Raw genomic sequence first — 20,427 nt, forward strand, 5'->3', positions numbered from 1 at the left:
ACTACCCAACAAACATCAAATGCAGCACTCACAGTTGAATCTATCTGATTGTATCTTGCTATGTCCTTGTGCAAGGTGCGGAGCATGATCATGGCAACCATGCCAGAAAGGAATAGGACAATTACCAAAGAATTCATAATGCTGCAAAAAAGATTAAAGTCTTTAATTGTACACAGAAAGCAACATTGGAGATCTTTTGCAAATGTCAAACTAATACATGCATTTACACAAAATGCTGGAGTAAAACAGCGGGACAGGCAGCATCTCTGGAGAGAAGGAATGTGTGATATTTCGGGTCGAGAACCTTCTTCAGTCTCGACCTGAAACGTCACGCATTCCTTCTCTCCAGAGATGCTGCCTGTTCCGCTGAGTTACTCCAGCTTTTTGTGTCTGTCTTCGGTTTAAACCAGATTCTATCTGCAGTTCCGTCCTACACATGCGTTTGCAAGGATAACTCTTCTTAAAATGTTTATTAAATTCATAATAAATGATACCATAAACGTACCAAATGTTACATCTCAGACAAAACTGATTAAGTATAATAAAAAGTCAGTTAAGGATTCTCTACTCATCTTCAAGTTAATTTAAATTGTGTAGATATCTTGTTTAACAGATCTAAACTGTCAGGAAGTGCCAAGTTAGCTTATTCACCATCTGACATTTACAATTCATAATTTGAAAGCTCTCCTCATTAAAATGACCTTTATGGAATGTACTTTTAAGTACATGAAGCTTCAAATTACCCTTTGAATAAAAAGGCCAATAGCATTAAATTATCAGTAGCACACAGAGCACAGTTACTGTGGTCAGAGTTCACTTGCTGGCATTGCCAGTTGGGTTTGCATGGAGGAACTCATTTCCATGAGAGTGCGAGAAAACATAAGTTTACAGGCACAAGTTGTACTAAAACCAGTTAAACAGGCTCTCTAGCATTGTTCTTACTCTCCCTACTACCTCTCATGTGTAATGGCCATTCTTGGGTAATGAATAAGTTCTATTTGTACAGACGCCCATAAGTTAGTTTTGGCTGCATGCCAGAAAATACAGTTCACTTGGAACTTTTAATTTAATATTGTGGGAGCTCGTTCATATCTACGTGTCCATAAATCAAGGGTCCTAACTCAGGGGCAGTGTATATAACTTGGCCAAATCTAGAAATACATTCAGCTTCAAAATAAATTTAAGGCATAAGTCCAAAACGTCAATTTACAGCAAGTTTATAAATTTTCAGAAGAAGGGTCTCGACCCGAAACATCACCCATTCCTTCTCTCCATAGATGCTGCCTCACCCGCTGAGTTACTCCAGCATTTTGTGTCTACCTTTATAAATCTTCACTGACCATTGAATTTTGACAACCAAATCAATCTGCTTTTGCTAACCAAATACTTTTGAACCTGAATCAACAAGAGAAAGGAGAAATAAACTAGAATTCCAATCCTAACTACAAACTTTTACTACTTATGCTATCACATGTGTCTGTTAACATTAAAACCGTTGGGCTAAATACTGATGCACAAATTATAACGTCCAAAAGTGGAGTGATTGGCCACGCCTGCCATTTCAAAGATACTCCACTGCTTGATTCACACAAATTATATCTTGTACTCTCAGCCACCATGTTACTTTTGAAACCAGATGGATTTGCACACATTTGTACCTCAGTGGGTCAGGTAGCATCTCTGGCGAACAGGAATCTCTGGAATCCATATTCCAGTGGTGAATCTGTGGAATTCATTGCCACAGAAGGCTGTGGAGGCCAAGTCAATGGATATTTTTAAGGCAGAAATGGATAGATTATTGATTAGTACGGGGTTATGGGGAGAAGGCAGGAAAATGGAGTTGAGGGGCACGAGTTAGAACAGCCATGATTGAATGGCGGAGTAGACTTGATGGGCCGAATGGCCTAATTCTGCTCCCATCATTTATGAACATTCTCCAGAGATGCTGACTGATCGGCTGAGTTACTCCAACACCGTGTGTCTTTTTTTTGTATTCCAGTATCTCCAGTTTCTTGATTTTGTATTTGCACAATGAGTGCTCATTAAATTTGCTGCACCCAATACCACAATTTAATACCACAATGCTACGTCGGAAAGAATGCCAGAGATTCTCCACCCTTTGTAAGTAGTTCTATGGATATGAAATCTAAATTGCTGCCACTAATCCTGTGACAATATCCTCTCATGGCTACAATATTTACAGACGCGCACTGACTTGCATAGATCAGATGTTGCGGGAGTTGGACACAGAAGTGCAACTGCGCACGCGTAAATTTACTATTCGATGCGGAGAACACATGGGAGCTCAGACATGGAGATCACGTGGATGCTCCGACACGAAGACCATATGGGAGATCCACGAGAACAGCTGACAACACATGCAATGGCAATAACTCAATGCTACCGAGCCGTGCAACTCGTAAATAAAACAGTTGGCTTAAAGAATTGCTTATGCAAGTGCAGGTTTAAGCAAGTGGCCTATTACACAGGTTGAGGTGCGCCTGGTGCAGCCCTTCAGTAAAATGTAATCAACCAGTGCTGTCATGTGGGCAAGTGCACAGTTTTGACATATGAGGATGCTTCTTTGAGATGTCATCTGTCCATATATCTCTACAGATGCTGCCAGTCCAACTAATTAACTCCAACAGTTTGGTTTTTGCTCAAGATCCCAGCATCTACAAATCTCTTCCATCTTCATGTTCTTACGTTGCAGTGGTTTACATCAGCCCTGACTTAGATCTTGCAAAGGAGGCTTTATCTTTTACACACTGATCGAAAGTGAATGCAATGTGATATTTTTCAGTGCAGATTACATGCCACCAAGTCTAGAATACAGTTAATAATACCCTTTGGTTTACCAGAACCTAATATTCTTACTTATTTGTGATCTGGGGTATTGGAGGATAAAGTCACATGCAATTCTTAGTCAGACAGCTCCAGAATAGTTTGGTTCTTGTGAGATGCTGACTATATTTACAGTTGCTCAAATTGATGGCAATAAATGCTTCCAAAGAGAGATTAAATATAAAACAAGTGGGTTCTTAGAGTAGGAAGGAACTGCAGATGTTTGTTTAAACCAAAGATAAGACACAAAAAGCTGGAGTAACTCATCGGGACAGGCAGCATCTCTGGCGAGAAGGAATGGGTGACTTTTCAGGTCGAGACCCTTCTTTAGTTTCAGGTTGTTTATTCCCTGCCAAATACTCAAAACATAAAAGCTTCAAACTCAGCACAATCTGAGAAACAGTAAGACCCCAAATCTATATACATTGTTTGCCCATATCTAAATCCAAAGATATAATCACAAATAATTAAGATATGGGTTTAATCTCCATTCTGTGTGTAAGTCACCATGCTAAACAAGACAGGCCCATGAAAACCATACAATTAACATTTTGTTCTGTTCCACAACTCATGTCAACAGATTATACCTTATGACTAATGTCAACAGATTTAAACTTACCTTATACATATTCATTATTGGAAAATATTGTTTTTGTTATAACACTTATTTCACCTGCACTAGCATTGTGATTGAAATTCTGTTGCAATTTTACTGCACACATTTTACACAGTACAATAAAAAAATTAAAACAATTCCTTACCTAAACCACTGAATGTTTGTATGATGCATGGATTCTAAAATATAATCCCACCTTGATGCCCATTTAATTGGCGATCTCTACAAGGAAAAAAATAAATATAGGATGGTGGAAATGCTGTTGATATTTCAGGAAAATAGTTCAGTTGTTAGCATAAAGAAATAAGAATTCATTTTGTAAAAGGTAATTTGGTGATAAAATTTGCCATTCTTCCTTTTGCAGCCTTATCATCTCGCATCGCAACTTCTTGACAAGGTTGTGCTTTAAACACTAGAAAAGGAGCCCCATCAAAAGAGAGAAGCCAGAATTTGAGGGAACTTATTTTGACAATTTTATTTTCCTTTAGATTGCTTTGTTCTTTAGATACGTTTGGTATTTAGTGGGACAGATACACAGACAGCGGTGCAGTAACAACATGGATGCAGGTTCCCCACTAATTCACAGCACGGAACTGATGCACGGCATAGCCTTCAAAGCACTGAAATTAATGGTACATTACAAGATCAGTGAAACCCTACTGAATGATATTTGCATAACTTCATACAGTGCCAGGCAGTGCTGGCAGCATATTCATGTTTCCATTCAAAGATTGTAGATTCAAGCTTTACTCCAGAAAGTCAAAAATCTAGGCTAATATTTAAATGCAGTACTGAGGGACTGCTCCAACATTAGAATAGAATTATTCAGATGAAATAATAAACCAACGCCCTTTCCCAGGTTATAGGTAACATTTAAAAGCTCCATGGTGATAGCTGATTTATTGCTGTTTGTATGGACTGACTGCTGCAAACTGAACGCTGCACTTTCTACATTAATGTAGACACAATACTCAAAGTCCTTCATTGGCTTGGAAATAAATTGGCATCTAAAAGATTACAAGTTAAAACAGACACACGCAAGTCTTTGAAATGCTTTGCATCAATTGACAAATGAACTGTTGGTCATTGGAAGAACCAAAATCTCGTGTCTCAGCCCTGAAATTGATTAAATAGGGGAGAAGGGGGGGGGGGGGGAGAAGGGGGGGGGGGGGGAGGGGGAAAGAAGAAGGGGGGGGGGAGAAGAGGGGGGGGGGGGGGGAGAAGGGGGGGGGGGGGGGGAAGAAGGGGGGGGGGGGGGGGTGGGAAGAGGGGGGGGGGAAGAGGGGGGGGGGGGCGGGGGGGAGGGGGGAGAAGGGGGGGGGGGGAAAGGGGGGGGGGGGGGGGGGGGAGAAGAGGGGGGGGAGAAGAGGGGGGGGGAGAAGAGGGGGGGGGAGAAGAGGGGGGGGGATGGGGGGGGGGGGAGAAGAAGGGGGGGGGGAGAAGGGGGGGGGGAGAAGAGGGGGGGGAGAAGCGAGGGGGGAGGGGGTGGGAGGGGGGGGAGAAGGGGGGGGGGGTGGGAAGGGGTGGGGGGGGGGGGAGAAGGGAAGCAGGGGAGGGGGGTGGGGAGAGACTTGGGGGGGGGGGTGGGGGGGGGATGCGGGGGGGGGGGGGGGGGGGGGGGGGGGGGGAGGGGGGGGGAAGGAGAGGGGGAGAAGGAGGGGAGACACTTTTAAGAAGCCAGACAACTTTTAATAATGTTTAGCTGGCATTTAACTTATCGGTCGGTTTTCCTTGGTCTTGAAAACTCCAATGAGCCAATTAAAATGCCCGGTCAGCAAAGGAGATTGCCTACGGCTGCCCTCAACTGCATTTAACTACATAGCGACCCACTCCACTGCACTACGAGTTTAAAAGAACCTTGCCGACCAATTTTTACTCGTGGAAAATTTTTCAACATGCTGAAAAATTTTCCTTGACCAAACTGAGGCCACGAGTATGCAGGAACTTCCCTTAAGCATGAAGGAGAGTTCCAGTGACCTCATAAGACCTCCTAGGATCACGTGTCGACCATGCTGCCAGTTTGAGTCGAGGGCAAACTCTTCTAAACTCGCAGATTAGGTCGCCGCAATGGGGCAGCCCCTTTACATTGTAAGAACTAGCAATCTATGAAAAAAACATTTAGATGTTCCCAACCAAAGGTCAGCTTTAAGAATGCCAATCAAAACACGACTCCTGGCTTAGTGGACAAGGCAGCAGATGGATAGTTAAAATAACATTTTAATAAAGTTTGATCCTTAAATTTGATACTGCAAAATTAGGAGAAATCTCTAAAGCTGGTGCCGAGGCCTGATACCATTTACAGTGAAACCCTGATAATCTACTCCCTTGGGATGGCAGACTTGAAGATTTTCTGGATGTTACTCTATTAACACTGCACTATTAACCGCTGCACAAGAAGGGAGCAAGGCAGAATAGTGGGAACTATAGGTCGGTTAGTCTGACTTTGGTGGTTGATAAGATTTTAGAAGTTCACAATAAAATAGGCCGATGTCAGGGGAAGTCTTGCTTGACAAATTTGCTGGAATTCTTTGAAGAAGTAAACAGCAAGACAGACAAAGGAGAGTCAGTAGATGTTGTTTACTTAGATTTTCAGAAAGCCGATAAGGTGCCACGTGTTAGGCTGCTAAAATGAGCGCCCACGGTATCAAAGGGCAGATACTACCATGGATAGCAGGTTGGCTGGATGGCAGAAGACAAAGAGTTGCAATAAAGGGGTGTTTTTCTGGAGAGTTCTGCAAAGGTCGGTGCTGGGGCCGCTACTCTTCACGTTGTATATTAAAAATTTGGACGAGGGGATTGAATGTTTTGCGGCAAAGTTGGCGGATGACACAAAAATAGTTGGAGGGGCAGATAGTGTAGACAAAGCAGAGACTCTGCAGAAGAACCTGGACAGGTTGGGAGAGTGGGCAGAGAAGAGGCAGAAGGAATATTGTGCAGCAAAGTATGAGGCCATACATTTTGGTAGTAGGAATACAGACACAAGCAAGTCTTTGAAATGCTATTTTCTAAATGGGGAAAGAATCCAGAAATCGGATGTGCAAAGGGACTTGGGCGTACTGGTGCAGGATTCCCTAAAAATTCATCTGCAAGTCGATTCAGTAGTAAAGAAAGCAAACTCAATGCTAGCATTTATTTCAAGATGCCTTGTACACAAAAACAGGGAAGTAATGCTGACTGGTAAGGCCACATCTGGTATAATGCGCGCAATTTTGGGCACCATATTGGAGGAAGGATGTGCTGGCTCTGGAGAGGGTCATGAGGTTTACAAGAATGTTCCCAGGAATGAGTAGGTTAACCTATGATGAGCATTTATAGGCACTGGGCCTGTCTGTACTCACTGGAGTTTAGAAGAATGAGGGGGGACCTCATTGAAACATACAGAATAGTGAAAGGCTTGGTTAGAGTGGATGTGGAGAGAATGTTTCCACTAGTGGGAGAGTCTAAGACTAGAGGTTGTAGTCTCAGAATTAAAGGATGTTCTATTAGGAAGGAGATGAGGAGAAATTTATTAAATCAGAGGGTGATGAATCTGTGGAATTCTGTGCCACAGAAGGCCAAGTCAGTGGATCATTTTAAGGCAGAAATAGATTCTTGATTAGTGCAGGTGTTGGGAGCAGGCTGGAGAATGGGATTAGGAGGGAGAGATAGATCAGCCATTATTGAATGGCGGAGTAGACCTGATGGGCCGAATGGCCTAATTCCATTCATATCCCTTATGACCTTCTGAACACCAAAAATGCACTTTTATTAATTTTTTTCTTGCACACAAATTTTCCAGTGAATCCAGTGTGCATTAGGGTTGGGGAATCTTGGCATTAGCTGCAGGTCTACTGACATTCCTGACTCCTAGTATACTGGATCAAAACCTCTAACTGCTGATGCACACTGGAACCCCTGGCTCACATTATAGGCTAACGTGTGAGTTCAAGTCAAACCATTTATCCATTACCACTGGATACTGGATTATCATATTAATAATCTTCTACCAAAACTGAAGTTTATCAATTTTCTCTGAATTTGATAGTTATGAAACAGTTTTAACTTTTATTTCAACAGGGACCACCTTGGGTCTATCCTCCTTCAAATTTTAGTCCAATGCACAATAATATTTTCCTTTCTCTTTCAAAATTTGTTCGCATTCGTTTGGAATAATATTCTTGTCTCTTTTGCTGCAAGTTCTTTTCTGATATTTTCCTTCTCATTCTTTCATTTCAGAGAAACAGCAACACAAATCCATTATAAACCACTTCTCCCAAATTTTAAATGAAAACTCATCTTAATTCCCTACTGTTATTTACATACTTATGGGAAACATAAAGATTTACTTACAACAAAATTAACGGAATATGTATAGGCGATACTAATTTTCTCTTTAAATTCATTAGGGATTCCCATGGGAGGTCCTGAACAGTCAGGTTTATCGATATGTGCATGCTTGAAGCTGTTAAGACATAAATTAATGATCTATAATTAAAAATACAAAATTAACAATGCAATTTCTTCCCAATAATATTAAGATCAAGAGGTGAAATAAATCAACAAAATAATCAGCAGGTGATTTTCTATCCTGTTAATGACAAAAAATAAATGTTGTCATATCCAAACTATTGGCCACACAATCCCTTAATAACCATTTGTGACCATGCAGCTCCATTGATCTCATGCCCAGGTTCTATAGCTGTCCCTCAAATGCTACAATGCCCAAGGTCCTTTCCCAATAGCCCGCCAGATAGGTTTGGGAAACTTGCCTTTATAAACACTTACGTATACCTCCACTCTATGAATAGGGCTGTGCTAGATATGACTGTTGTAAAGCTGGTGTGATACACATTGTATTCAGTCCCTCAGCTAAATAATGGAGTATCCCTGAACTCAACGTGAATGCAAGATGTAGCAAGAGGTCAGATAAACGCTTTGTGTAAACTTAGTCCGATTTCACATAAAATAAAAGCTTAGTTAACAGCAGCAACTGTACTTTACTCACGTACACCAGATTTTAAGGGTGAATCTAAAAACTTCAAAAGTTGTTTGCCAAAATCTACCACTCCATTGATAATTTCAAACTACCATTTCACTGTCAGATCCCTGCACTTGCATGGTAGACAACTAAATTCAACACAAAATAAGCATTATTGCCAGCATCTCAATTGAAAATGCTTTAAGTGCATTTTCCATAAGAAATACAAGGGAATATAGAATAGAAAACTTCAACAATGCACTCAAATGCACAATTTCTAATATGTTCAAAATATTTTAATATTGTACACATCTTTTACATTTTGCATACCTTTTTGGTTCTAATTTAGCAGCCACAAGTCTTGATCCAGCATTTTCAACTTCGCTGTGGTAATATATTGTGATCTCCACATGATTGAAGATATAGTAAGTGTCCTTCTCATTGAAAGAAGTCTGTACAATGGAATGTGAAAAATTAGTCATAAACTTAGTACTAGTTATATCTGGTACTAAGATTTGTCAACATTTGTGTTATTCATTTGTTTGTTACAATCAAGGTTTCCTTGAAGAAAACTGAATTTACAAACATCCAATAATTGACCTCTTTTGCTCAAATGACAATGGCTTCTAAATGTCAAAAACTAATTATGCAGGGTAGCAGAGTGGTCACTGGCAAGTGATAGTGAACACAGTCAAGACACTGTCAAGTCTAATCAATAGCACATGGGAAACAAAATTAGCCTTTATAGCTTCAATCAAGATTCCCATTTCTTATTCACTACTCAGTGGTGGCCTCCAGCTGGAGAAGCACAGTACAGTTTACAGAAACAAGATTGTACAAACCTTTCACCCACCTCATGCTTTTCTTTGAAAGATACAGCATGGAAGCAGGCTCTTCGGCCCACGATGACAATCGATCACCCGTACATAATAGCTCTATGTTATCCCACTTTTGCATCCACTCCCGACACGCTAGGGGCAATTTAGAGGTCAATAAATCTACAATGCAACAGCTCTTTAGGATGTGGGAGGAAACCCAGACGGTCACATTACATGCGATTCTGAAACATTATTTCCTTCCCCAACAATAAAATATTGCATGTGCCAAACCTGGCATGGAACTAAAGAAAATATTTCTAACACCAGTAAACATGAAAATAAGCACAGTTTGTTTTATGGGAAAGATGTGGAAGAGAAATGGAGGACATTTAAAGGTGACATTTTAGGAGTACAGAATCTTTATGTCCCTGTTCGGTTGAAAGGAAATAGTAAAAATTGGAAAGGGCCATGGTTTTCAAGGGAAATTGGACACTTGGTTCGGAAAAAAAATTATCTACAATAATTATAGGCAGCATGGAGTAAATGAGGTGCTTGAGGAGTATAAAGAATGTAAAAAGAATCTTAAGAAAGAAATTAGAAAAGCTAAAAGAAGATATGAGGTTGCTTTGGTAAGTAAGGTGAAAGTAAATCCAAAGGGTTTCTACAGCTATATTAATAGCAAAAGGATAACGAGGGATAAAATTGGTCCATTAGAGAGTCAGAGTGGACAGCTATCTGCAGAGCCAAAAGAGATGGAGGAGATATTGAACAATTTATTTTCTTCGGTATTCACCAAGGAGAAGGATATTGAATTATGTGAGGTATGGGAAACAAGTACAGTAGCTATGGAAACTATGAGATTCAAAGAAGAGGAAGTACTGACACTTTTGAGAAATATATAAGTGGATAAGTCTCCAGGTCCAGACAGGATATTCCCTAGGACATTGAGGGAAGTTAGGGTAGAAATAGCAGGGGCTATGACAGAAATATTTCAAATGTCATTAGAAACGGGAATAGTGCCGGAGGATTGGCGTACTGCGCATGTTGTTCCATTGTTTAAAAAGGGTTCTAAGAGTAAACCTAGCAATTATAGACCTGTTTAGTTTGACGTCAGTGGTGGGCAAATTAATGGAAAGATAATATATATAAGCATCTGGATAAACAGGGTCTGATTAGGAACAGTCAACATCGATTTGTGCCTGGAAGGTCATGTTTGACTAATCTTCTTGAATTTTTTGAAGAGGTTACTCGGGAAATTGATGAGGGTAAAGCAGTGGATGTTATGGCAGTGGATGTATATATGGACTTCAGTAAGGCCTTTGACAAGGTTCCTCACGGAAGGTTGGTTAAGAAGGTTCAATTGTTGGGTATTAATGGTGGAGTAGCAAGATGGATTCAACAGTGGCTGAATGGGAGATGCCAGAGAGTAATGGTGGATGGTTGTTTGTCAAGTTGGAGGCCAGTGACTAGTGGGGTGCCACAGGGATCTGTGTTGGGTCCACTGTTGTTTGTCATGTACATCAATGATCTGGATGATGGTGTGGTAAATTGGAATAGTATGTATGCAGATGATACTAAGATAGGTGGGGTTGTGGATATTGAGTTAGGTGGGGTTGTGGATATTGAAGTAGATTTTCAAAGTCTACAGAGAGATTTATGCCAGTTCGAAGAGTGGGCTGAAAGATGGCAGATGGAGTTTAATACTGATAAGTATGATGCTGGTGCTACATCTTGGCAGGACAAATCAAAATAGGACGTACATGGTAAATGGTAGGGAATTGAAGAATGCAGGTGAACAGAGGGATCTGGGAATAACTGTGCACCGGTCCCTGAAAGTGGACTCTCATGTAGATAGGGTGGTAAAGAAAGATTTTGGTGTGCTGGCCTTTATAAATCAGAGCATTGAGTATAGAAGTTGGTATGTAATGTTAAAATTGTACAATGCATTGGTGAGGCCTATTCTGGAGTATGGTGTACAATTTTGGTTGCCTAATTATAGGAAGGATGTCAACAAAATAGAGAGAGTACAGAGGAGATTTACTAGAATGTTGCCTGGGTTTCAGCAATAAGTTACAGAGAAAGGTTGAACAAGTTAGGGCTTTATTCTTTGAAGCGCAGAAGGTTAAGGGGGGACTTGATAGAGGTCTTTCAAATGATGAGAGGGATAGACTGAGTTGATGTGGAAAAGCTTTTCCCACTGAGAGTAGGGAAGATTCAAACAAGAGGACATGACTTGAGAATTAAGGGACAGAAGTTTAGGGGTAACATGAGGGGGAACTTCTTTACTCAGAGAGTGGTGGTTGTGTGGAATGAGCTTCCAGTGAAGGCGGTGGAGGCAGGTTCGTTTTTATCATTTAAAAATAAATTGGACTAGAAGGGCCGAGATGGCCTCTTTCCGTGCTGCAACTGTTATATGATTTATATGGTTTACTAGACCAAGTCCAGACCCGTTGGGCCTGTTCCCCCAATGTGCGGTTGTGGGGGGGGGAGGCGGCATGCAGCATCACACACCCTAACTATCCACCCCCCCCCTCCCCGCACTCACGATAAAACTTGATATTATATTAATATTATTAATTTGCTCCTTTGGATCAGTCAACCATTCGGGGCCTTGTCAAATGCCTTACTAAAGTCCATGCACACCACATCCACTGAAGAGAGGAGGGGGAGAGAGGAGAAGGGGGAGAGGAGAAGGGGGGAGGGAGAGGAGAGGGGGGGGGGGAGGCGAGGAGGGGAGGAGGGGGGGGGGAGGAGAGAAGAGGGAAGGAGGGGAGAGGAGAGGAGAGGGGGGAGAGGAGAGGGGGGGGGGGAAGAGGAGAGGGGGGGAAGAGGAGAGGAGAGGGGGGAGAGGAGAGGAGGGGGGAGATAGGAGAAGAGGAGAGGAGGGGGGGAAGAGGAGGAGGGGGGGGGAAGAGGAGGAGGGGGGGAAAGAGGAGAGGGGGGGAGAGGAGAGAGGGGGGAAAAGAGGAGAGGGGGGGAAGAGGAGAGGGGGGGAAGAGGAGAGGGGGGGGGAAGAGGAGAGGGGGGGAAGAGGAGAGGGGGGGGGAGGAGGAGGGGGGGAAGAGGAGAGGGGGGGGGCGAGGAGACGGGGGGAAGAGGAGGGGGGGAGGAGGAGAGGGGGGAGGGAGGGGGGGAGGAGGAGGGGGGGGGAGGGGAGGGGGGGAGGAGGAGAGGGGGGGGGGAGAGGAGGGGGGGGGGAGGGGAGAGGAGAGGAGAGGGGGGGAAGAGGAGAGGGGGGGGGGAGCGAGGAGAGGGGGGGAAGAGGAGAGGGGGGGAAGAGGAGAGGGGGGGGAGAGGAGGGGGGGAGAGGGGGGGGGGGGGGGGGAGAGGAGGGGGGGGGGGAGGAGGAGGGGGGGGAGAGGAGAGGGGGGGAGAGGAGAGGGGGGGGGGGAGAGAGGAGAGGGGGGGGAGAGGAGAGGGGGGGGAGGGGAGAGGGGGGAGAGGAGAGGGGGGGGAGAGGAGGGGAGAGGGAGGGGGGGAGGAGAGGGGGGGGAAGGAGGGGGGGAGAGGAGAGGGGGGGGAGAGGAGAGGGGGGGGAGGAGAGAGGAGGAGGGAGGGGGGGGAGACGAGGAGGGAGGAGGGAGAGAGGGGGGGAGACAGGGGGAGCGGGGAGGAGGGGGGGGGAGGGGGGGGGGGGGGAGGAGAGGGGGGGGGGAGGGGGGAGGGAGGGAGAGGGGGGGGGGGGAGGGGGGGGGGGGGGGGGGGGGGGGGGGAGAGGGGGAGGGGGGGAGGCGGGGGGGGGGGGGGAGGAGGGGGGGGGAGAGGAGAGGGGGGAGAGGAGAGGGGGGGGAGAGGAGAGGGGGGGGAGAGGAGGGGGGGGAGAGGGGGGGGGGAGAGAGGAGAGGGGGGGAGAGGAGAGGGGGGGGAGATAGAGAGTGCCCTTTGAACTCAGACATCCAATGAAGAGAGGAGGGGGAAGAGAAATCGCAGCACAGATCGTCAAAACCGGTCAAGAACAGAGTTTTAGTAATATAGATATAGATTGCAAATCAGCAGACTATAATCTGCATTGACACAGGAGGATTTGGGAAGGTAGTTTTTTTGTGAAAGGAATGTTTAGATTTTTTTCCTTGAACAATTCTTTTGGAAATCTAGGAGGTAAGAGTGCAGATGCTGAACAGCTTCAACCTCGGCCGTACATTTGTCAAGTAAGTGACATTGTGTTTGCATCTTAGGTCAAAAACTGGTACTAGAATATTAGGGTCAGCACTCAAATATCCAATATATGTAAACTTACGCTAATGACACAAGCATCTTTTGGGCGGCCAGCTTTTGTAATGTAGCAACCAATGGGAAATCCCGGGTTACAAAATTTCTGCCCATCTTCCACATCATAGCACCATGTGACCGGCATATTATCAATGATCCTGCGTGCAAATTATACATATTGATCAAAGGCATAAGTAGCTAATTTACATCAATGAATAAGCACTCCTAAACTTCCCTTCATGGGCATAAATGTGCACTACTACTCTATCGCTTGGTCTTTGTCAATGAGCACTCCCATAATTTCATTAACAATTTTCTATACTCCTAAGAATTATAGAGCAGCCACTTCTCCTCAGTGTTATGGGAAATACTGAAACCCTTTCTTTCTCACAATGTCATAACTACCCATCATTAACCCTTCCCAACATTTATAGAATGGGATAATGCATTATACTCAGATTCAGATTCAGATTCAATTTTAATTGTCATTGTCAGTGTACAGTACAGAGACAACGAAATGCATTTAGCATCTCCTTTGAAGAGCGACATAGCAAACGATTTTGAATAAAAAAAAAAAATAATAAGTGTCCGGGGGGGGTGATGGGCAGGTCACGAGGTACGTTGTTTAGTAGAGTGACAGCGGCCGGAAAGAAGCTGGTCCTCGACCTGCGGGTTCGGCAACGGAGAGACCTGTAGCGCCTCCCGGATGGTAGGAGGGTAAACAGTCCATGGTTGGGGTGAGAGCAGTCCTTGGCGATGCTGAGCGCCCTCCGCAGACAGCGCTTGCTTTGGACAGACTCAATGGAGGGGAGCGTGGAACCGGTGATGCGTTGGGCAATTTTCACCACCCTCTGCAATGCCTTCCGGTCGGAGACAGAGCAGTTGCCATACCATACTGTGATGCAGTTGGTAAGGATGCTCTCGATGGTGCAGCGGTAGAAGTTCACCAGGATATGAGGAGACAGATGGACCTTCTTCAGTCTTCTCAGGAAGAAGAGACGCTGATGAGCCTTCTTGATCAGAGTAGAGGTATTGTGGGTCCAAGAGAGGTCATCGGAGATGTTGACTCCCAGGAACCTGAAGCTAGAAACACGTTCCACCTCCGTCCCGTTAATGTGGATGGGGGTGTGCGTGCCGCCTCAGGACTTCCTGAAGTCTACAATGAGCTCCTTGGTCTTCTTGGAGTTAAGGGCCAGGTTGTTGTTAATACTCTTTGTTTTAACATGGCTCTTGGGTTTACCATCTTCTTCCTACCTCTTCTTCATTTCTAGATTAATGTGGCTACTACGTACAAAGATCACACTTGCCTCCTAAACAATGCTTTAGTTTAAAAAACCTTTTCATCTAAAATGTATATGTTCAACAATTACATCTTCAAGATTATCTGTTTAATTATTTCCAGTCATATGTAATTTTATGATTATTTTAAACACTGAATACATTGCATTTTATCTTCTAAATTTTCCCTTTTGATAGAAGGCGATTCAAACTGTTAGGGCCCGAGGACCTCTCATGCTGGGCATACACACCCAGCAGAAATTAAAACCTGGTAATCTGAAGTCAGAACTCTGGACAATTCTTCCTTGATGTAAAGATGATGGTCCACTATTGCAAATCTCACCTGTCAAGCGATTAAGATTGGCTAAGCTAATATAGACGAGGATCTAACTTAGAATCATTCTGATCTATGTGATTAATCGATGTGATTAATCGAATTAATGAATGTGGTTATTTGACTTTGACTCTGACATCGGGGGGGGGGGGGGAGGGCAGTGGAGAGATAAGTTTTTTTGGCCTTCCATCACAGCAATGTGATGGATGTTTATGTAAATTATGTTGTGTCTCGGGTCTATTTAACTTTCTGGTGCCTTTCCCCACAGTGGAAAGCTTTGATTCTGCTGTGGGGGGACGTTTGTGTTGAACTCTAAAATGTGGTGTGTCCATTTTATTCATTTTTATTTTTTAACCTACTTCTATGGTTTGTAATGGAACTGATTATTTAATTTATGTAAAGCACTTTGGGGTCAATGCAAATTGACTAAAAATGTGCTATATAAATAAACTTACTTTACTTTACTTTACATTGAAGCACCAATAAATAAACATCCACATTTAACTAATGCAGGACTGCATTTGATGAATTAAAATGAACTCATCTGTGGCTTAACACCTGACTTGCTATCTGTCCCACTCACAAAGCCAGATGTCTCAGTGCCTTCTCACCATCAGCCTCATTTCTTAGATATCTCTCTCATGTCTATCTTCCTATCACCCCCCATTCCCAGACCTAGTACTCAGATCATCATCAGTTTCAGCACATCTGCATTTCACCAAACGCCTCTACAACAGCACAGGCAGAAGCCGGAGTCGGCCACCTGGCTCTTCAAAGTTGCCCCACTTTTCAATATCATGACTGGTCTGCTCTAGGACTCAACAGAGCCCTCAATTCCCAATTCAGAGCCTCAATTCCCTGATATCCTTTTTAAATTACTTTCAGTGATCTAGTTTCACAATTCCTGGGAGTGGAGAATTCCAGATATTCATCACACTCAGAGAAGAAATTCCAATTCATTTCAGTTTTAAATGACCTTTAAATTCCCTTATCCGTGTAAATTTGTCTCCTTATTTGCAACACCCACCAGTTGATATATCTCAACGTCAATTCTGTCATGTTCCCACAGAACTATTTCAATAACGTCACCACTCATTCTTCTAAACTCCAAAGAATACAGGTTTAACTTGTTAAAAGCTTTTCATGATAGGGCAACCCTCTCAATACAGTAATTATCGGATTGAATATCTTCTGGACTGCCTACAATGCCGGTACTATAACAACATTTACTGCACAACGGAGCTACAAATTTGTTTAAACAAATGTGTTTTGGAAACCCACTTCCAATCATTTTTATTTGGCTGCCTCTACAAGACGGTATGCATAAAAGCTCCAATAAAATCGTGAACAATACTGAAATCTTTGGCTAGTATTTTAGCATGTTTCTTTTAATTGTTAACTTAGTTTACGTGGCATGAGTTTTACAATATAGGATTCAAACTCCACTCTGAGAATCTGTGCATGCAGTCAGGGATGAAACCTGTGCACCCAAGGAAATGCTTAACTGGAGGAACATGCTGCATGAGAGGTGACTGTACCAACTGTGTGTTTTCTAACCCTTCACTTAATAGGCAAAGGCCATTGATTTACCATCATAGTGCAATACAACACAGGAACAGGTCATTCAACCCACCATATCCATGCTGAACACAATGCCAAGTTAAACTAATTTCCTATAGCTGCTCATGATCCTTACGCCTTCATTCCCCACATATTAATGTGCCTATCATAAAGCCTCTAAATGTCACCATTGCTGGTCAAAGCAATAATATGTTTATGCCTAATTAGTAAGAAAAATGTATTTGCAAAGTAAACCCGTCAATTAACAGAAAGATGGCTGTCATATATTTGTCAAACAAATATGGCCAAATATATGAAAGCTCAAGACTAATTTTAATGGGAACAATAGAATAGGAATTCAATTTATTGTCATTCAAACCTAGGTTTGAACGAAATATCATTTCTAGTTTTTTTTACATTACAAAACAATCCAAGACCCACACTTAACACAGTTTACATAAACATCCATCACAGTGCGTCTCCAACATCTCCTCACTGTGATGGAAGGCAAAGTCTTTATCTCTTCCCTTTGTTCCTTCTCCCGTGGTCCAGCAGTCCAACTGCAGTGTCGGGGCGAACTGGGGCTCCGATGTTTAAGCCCCCAGCGGGTGATGGTAAGTCCCGAGGCTGTTTAAGCCACGCCGGGCGATGTTAGGCCCCGGCTCCATGTCCTTAAACCCGCGATTCCAGCGGGAGAAGTCGCCGTTGCGGAGTACGGAAAAGCAGTCTCCCACCAGGGACCTGCGAGTTCCCGATGTTCCCGTCCACCGGGTCTGCGGGCCGGTGCCTCCGAACTCCAAAAGTCGGGTCGCAGCCGCGCGCCACCACAGCTCTTCCCGCTTCGAAGTTGGCCAGCTCCGCGATGTCAGTTCCGCAGGCTCTGCAACTGGAGCCCCCAGGTTAGTCCCGGCCAGAGGTCGCCGCCGGCTCCACGATGTTAGGCCCAACGACATCCGAGACCCGACAGGGAATAGTCGGGTCCCCGCACAGGGAAGAGATTTAAAACGGTTTCCCCCACAGCCCCCCCACCATCCCCCACATATACACAGCTAAAAAAAATAATAAAAACTAACTCAAGACATACATTTAACAAGACAAAAATAAAAAAAGACAGACGACTGTAGTCGAGCCGCTGCCGTTAGGAGCCGCCACTAACACTTATCTAACAATATGGTGAAACTTAACACTAACAATATGGTGGAACTATGAAATTATGTGATTTCTCTTTTCAAGAGGATGGTTACAGACAGATGTTTATTTTATATAAAGCAACAATAACTGTTTTGAACTACTCACCAATGATGTTGATAATTTAAATGCATGCCATTTTTTAAAAACATCAACTTTGATTTGTCCTCTTCTTTCCCAATGTTATATTCTTTTGTGCATACATGTTTACACACCTCCTGTTTCTTGAATTGGAACTGCAAATTAACAAATCATCTTTCAGATTTTGTTTAGAAACACAAATGTTGAGAACTCCTCAAATTAACTATAATGCAGTTCACAATGACAAATAAAATGTAACCGATTATTTCATATTACATTTCCTTCTCCAACTTTACTTCAATTCTTGGATGTCAGGGTTTGATTTTTGCAAGTTTGCTACTATGAGAGAATGTTTATTGCAATAGCCATTTATCTCATAATATTGTGCATCACGATGACAAGTGTCTTTGAAAGCATACCTTCGCCATTAGAGGAATAGTTCTGATCTATATGTGGCCAGTTTACTATTCAACACATATGCCCACAAAATTCAAAGCAAGATCAATGACCAAGATCATAATCACCTGTCCAAAACATCTCCTCCTGTGGTTTGTTTGCCAATTTGTGTCTGATTACATTCTTCTGAAGGGCCTTAGATGTTTTCTTATGTTAAATATCACCATATAAATGCAAGCTGCTGAAGTTATATGCATAAACTCAAGAAAGAATGAAGAAATGAATAGGAACTGGGGATAAGCAAGAAGCTGGAGAAATAACAAAAAAAAGTAGAAGTGATGGATAAAATTAAGAAGCAGAATATTTTAAAAAAATGAGAGAAATCTATATAAAATTAATTCTGTATTGATTTTCAATTAACCTTACTCATGGTACCAAACTGAATGAGAATACTGAAGACAAATAAGACTGTAATCATATTATTGTACCTGTAAATAGGAAAATGAAATTTAAAAATATTGCAACTACAGCTGCTGGGGACTAGTCATTGACCTGATACATCATCAATGCTCCTCTATCCACCAATGACACCTGACACCCCAGCATTTTCTGCTTTTAAGAAATGTTGGTAGAGCCTATCGTTTCAAGCAGAACAGTACAATGTGACAGCCCAGTGATGTGAATTACAAAACTAAACAACATTTTTACCATAAGCTAATTTTTCTCAAAATAAAAATGCTTCGATTATTAATTTTTCTTGATGTGATCTTTTCCTCCAGGCATCTAAAATGTAGAACGTTCTTAAATTAGGAAGGGCTTCACTGAAAGGTTCTACCACAGAAACCATGATAGGAATAAGAGTTCAATGTAAAGGGGCTTGAAACTGACGAAAACAAAAGAGTATTTTGTTACCACTGCTGTTACAATTTGTCTAATGGTGTCTATCCAGTTGAACCAGTTTGGCAGAATGTTAGGGAGTCACGGAGAATTGGATTGAACAATTCTATACTTCAGAAAACTTAAAAGGTAACTGAGCTTTAAATGAAAACAATTTGACACTCTGGCCAGCACAATATGCATCAACCTTGGTTGATCTTACTCTCACTAGTCTGGGAAAATCTAGATGTTACAACTGCCTGAAATCATTAAAATTGACAAGTGGAGGTGAAACTTGAGATGCAGTTATTTGGTACTTTTAACTCATGTTTTGTGCTTGAATGAGAAACATCTGCTTTTGTATGTATACAATGAGAAACTATTTATTTGCAAAAACCTCAATTGAAGGAAGGCAAATCTTTACCTTGTATGGAGATGGCTCAATCCTCTCACCAAACAGTACTTGGCCAAGGTTTTCTGATGGACGCTTTTCCTCTTCCAACTGACAGAAATCAAACCTTTACCAGGAAGAAACAATTTTACATTTTCCCAACTCAATATATTTTCAATTTAAATGCAAGCTATTATTTGAACATGTAGATAAAGCCAGAAAACATTATCTGATAAATCAATTAATTGTCCAAGCACAAATAGATTCTGAAGGTTTCAAATTGAATACATTTACTTACGCAGCATACTCATAAGGAAGGACAGATTCCACCGAATCAAGCCTGTTTACAAATAATTCAATGGCATTCTGGAAAGGGACAAAGAGAAAAAAACCCATAAATTTTCCTGACTTAAGTCAAGTTCAACTGATACAGTAATAAATAATAAGGCCCTGGGGAGATGTAGATATCATGTGCAGGACTGGTTTACCAACTAAGGAAGTATATGCGCATCAAAATGAGTGCAAAAATGTTTCACCTGATTGATTCCTGGAATGGCAGGTTTGTCCTCAGAGATTATGATTACGCACACACTTGAGTTTCTAAAATGAGAGGCTCTCGTCAAAACACACCACGGGAGCTGATGCAGTTAAAGCGGGAGGTTATGGTTTGCCTGGATGTCTTGAACTAGTGGTAATTTTGAACACAAAAATTAGACATTTCCATCCAAAAAGCAAGAATCTCTCTAATGATTGTGGAGATGCAGTTGTTGAGTACACCCAGGAAAAAAAGTTTAAAGATTTTGGGATATTAAGGGAATTGAGGGAGTGGAGTTGGTGCATAAAGGGGTACATCAATGTAACTCATGATTCATATTGCTA

General features: G+C 42.6%; 1 protein-coding gene across 1 annotated transcript in view; it reads right to left on the reverse strand.

The window, feature by feature from the left end:
* Nucleotides 1-19,997, reverse strand: part of tm9sf2 (transmembrane 9 superfamily member 2) — a 34,609-nt gene extending 14,612 nt beyond the window's left edge. The window contains exons 1-8 of the mRNA XM_055636661.1: nt 19,847-19,997; nt 19,582-19,675; nt 17,913-18,040; nt 13,473-13,602; nt 8,748-8,869; nt 7,790-7,901; nt 3,606-3,682; nt 33-141 (exon numbers count right to left, since the gene is read on the reverse strand). Coding sequence (XP_055492636.1) covers nt 33-141; nt 3,606-3,682; nt 7,790-7,901; nt 8,748-8,869; nt 13,473-13,602; nt 17,913-18,040; nt 19,582-19,675; nt 19,847-19,944 — 870 coding nt within the window. The 5' untranslated portion in view covers nt 19,945-19,997. The remainder of the gene's footprint in view (nt 1-32; nt 142-3,605; nt 3,683-7,789; nt 7,902-8,747; nt 8,870-13,472; nt 13,603-17,912; nt 18,041-19,581; nt 19,676-19,846) is intronic.
* Nucleotides 19,998-20,427: the final 430 nt, after the last annotated feature.

Source organism: Leucoraja erinacea, chromosome 6 (genome assembly GCF_028641065.1).
Source record: "Leucoraja erinacea ecotype New England chromosome 6, Leri_hhj_1, whole genome shotgun sequence".
NCBI lineage: Eukaryota > Metazoa > Chordata > Chondrichthyes > Rajiformes > Rajidae > Leucoraja > Leucoraja erinaceus.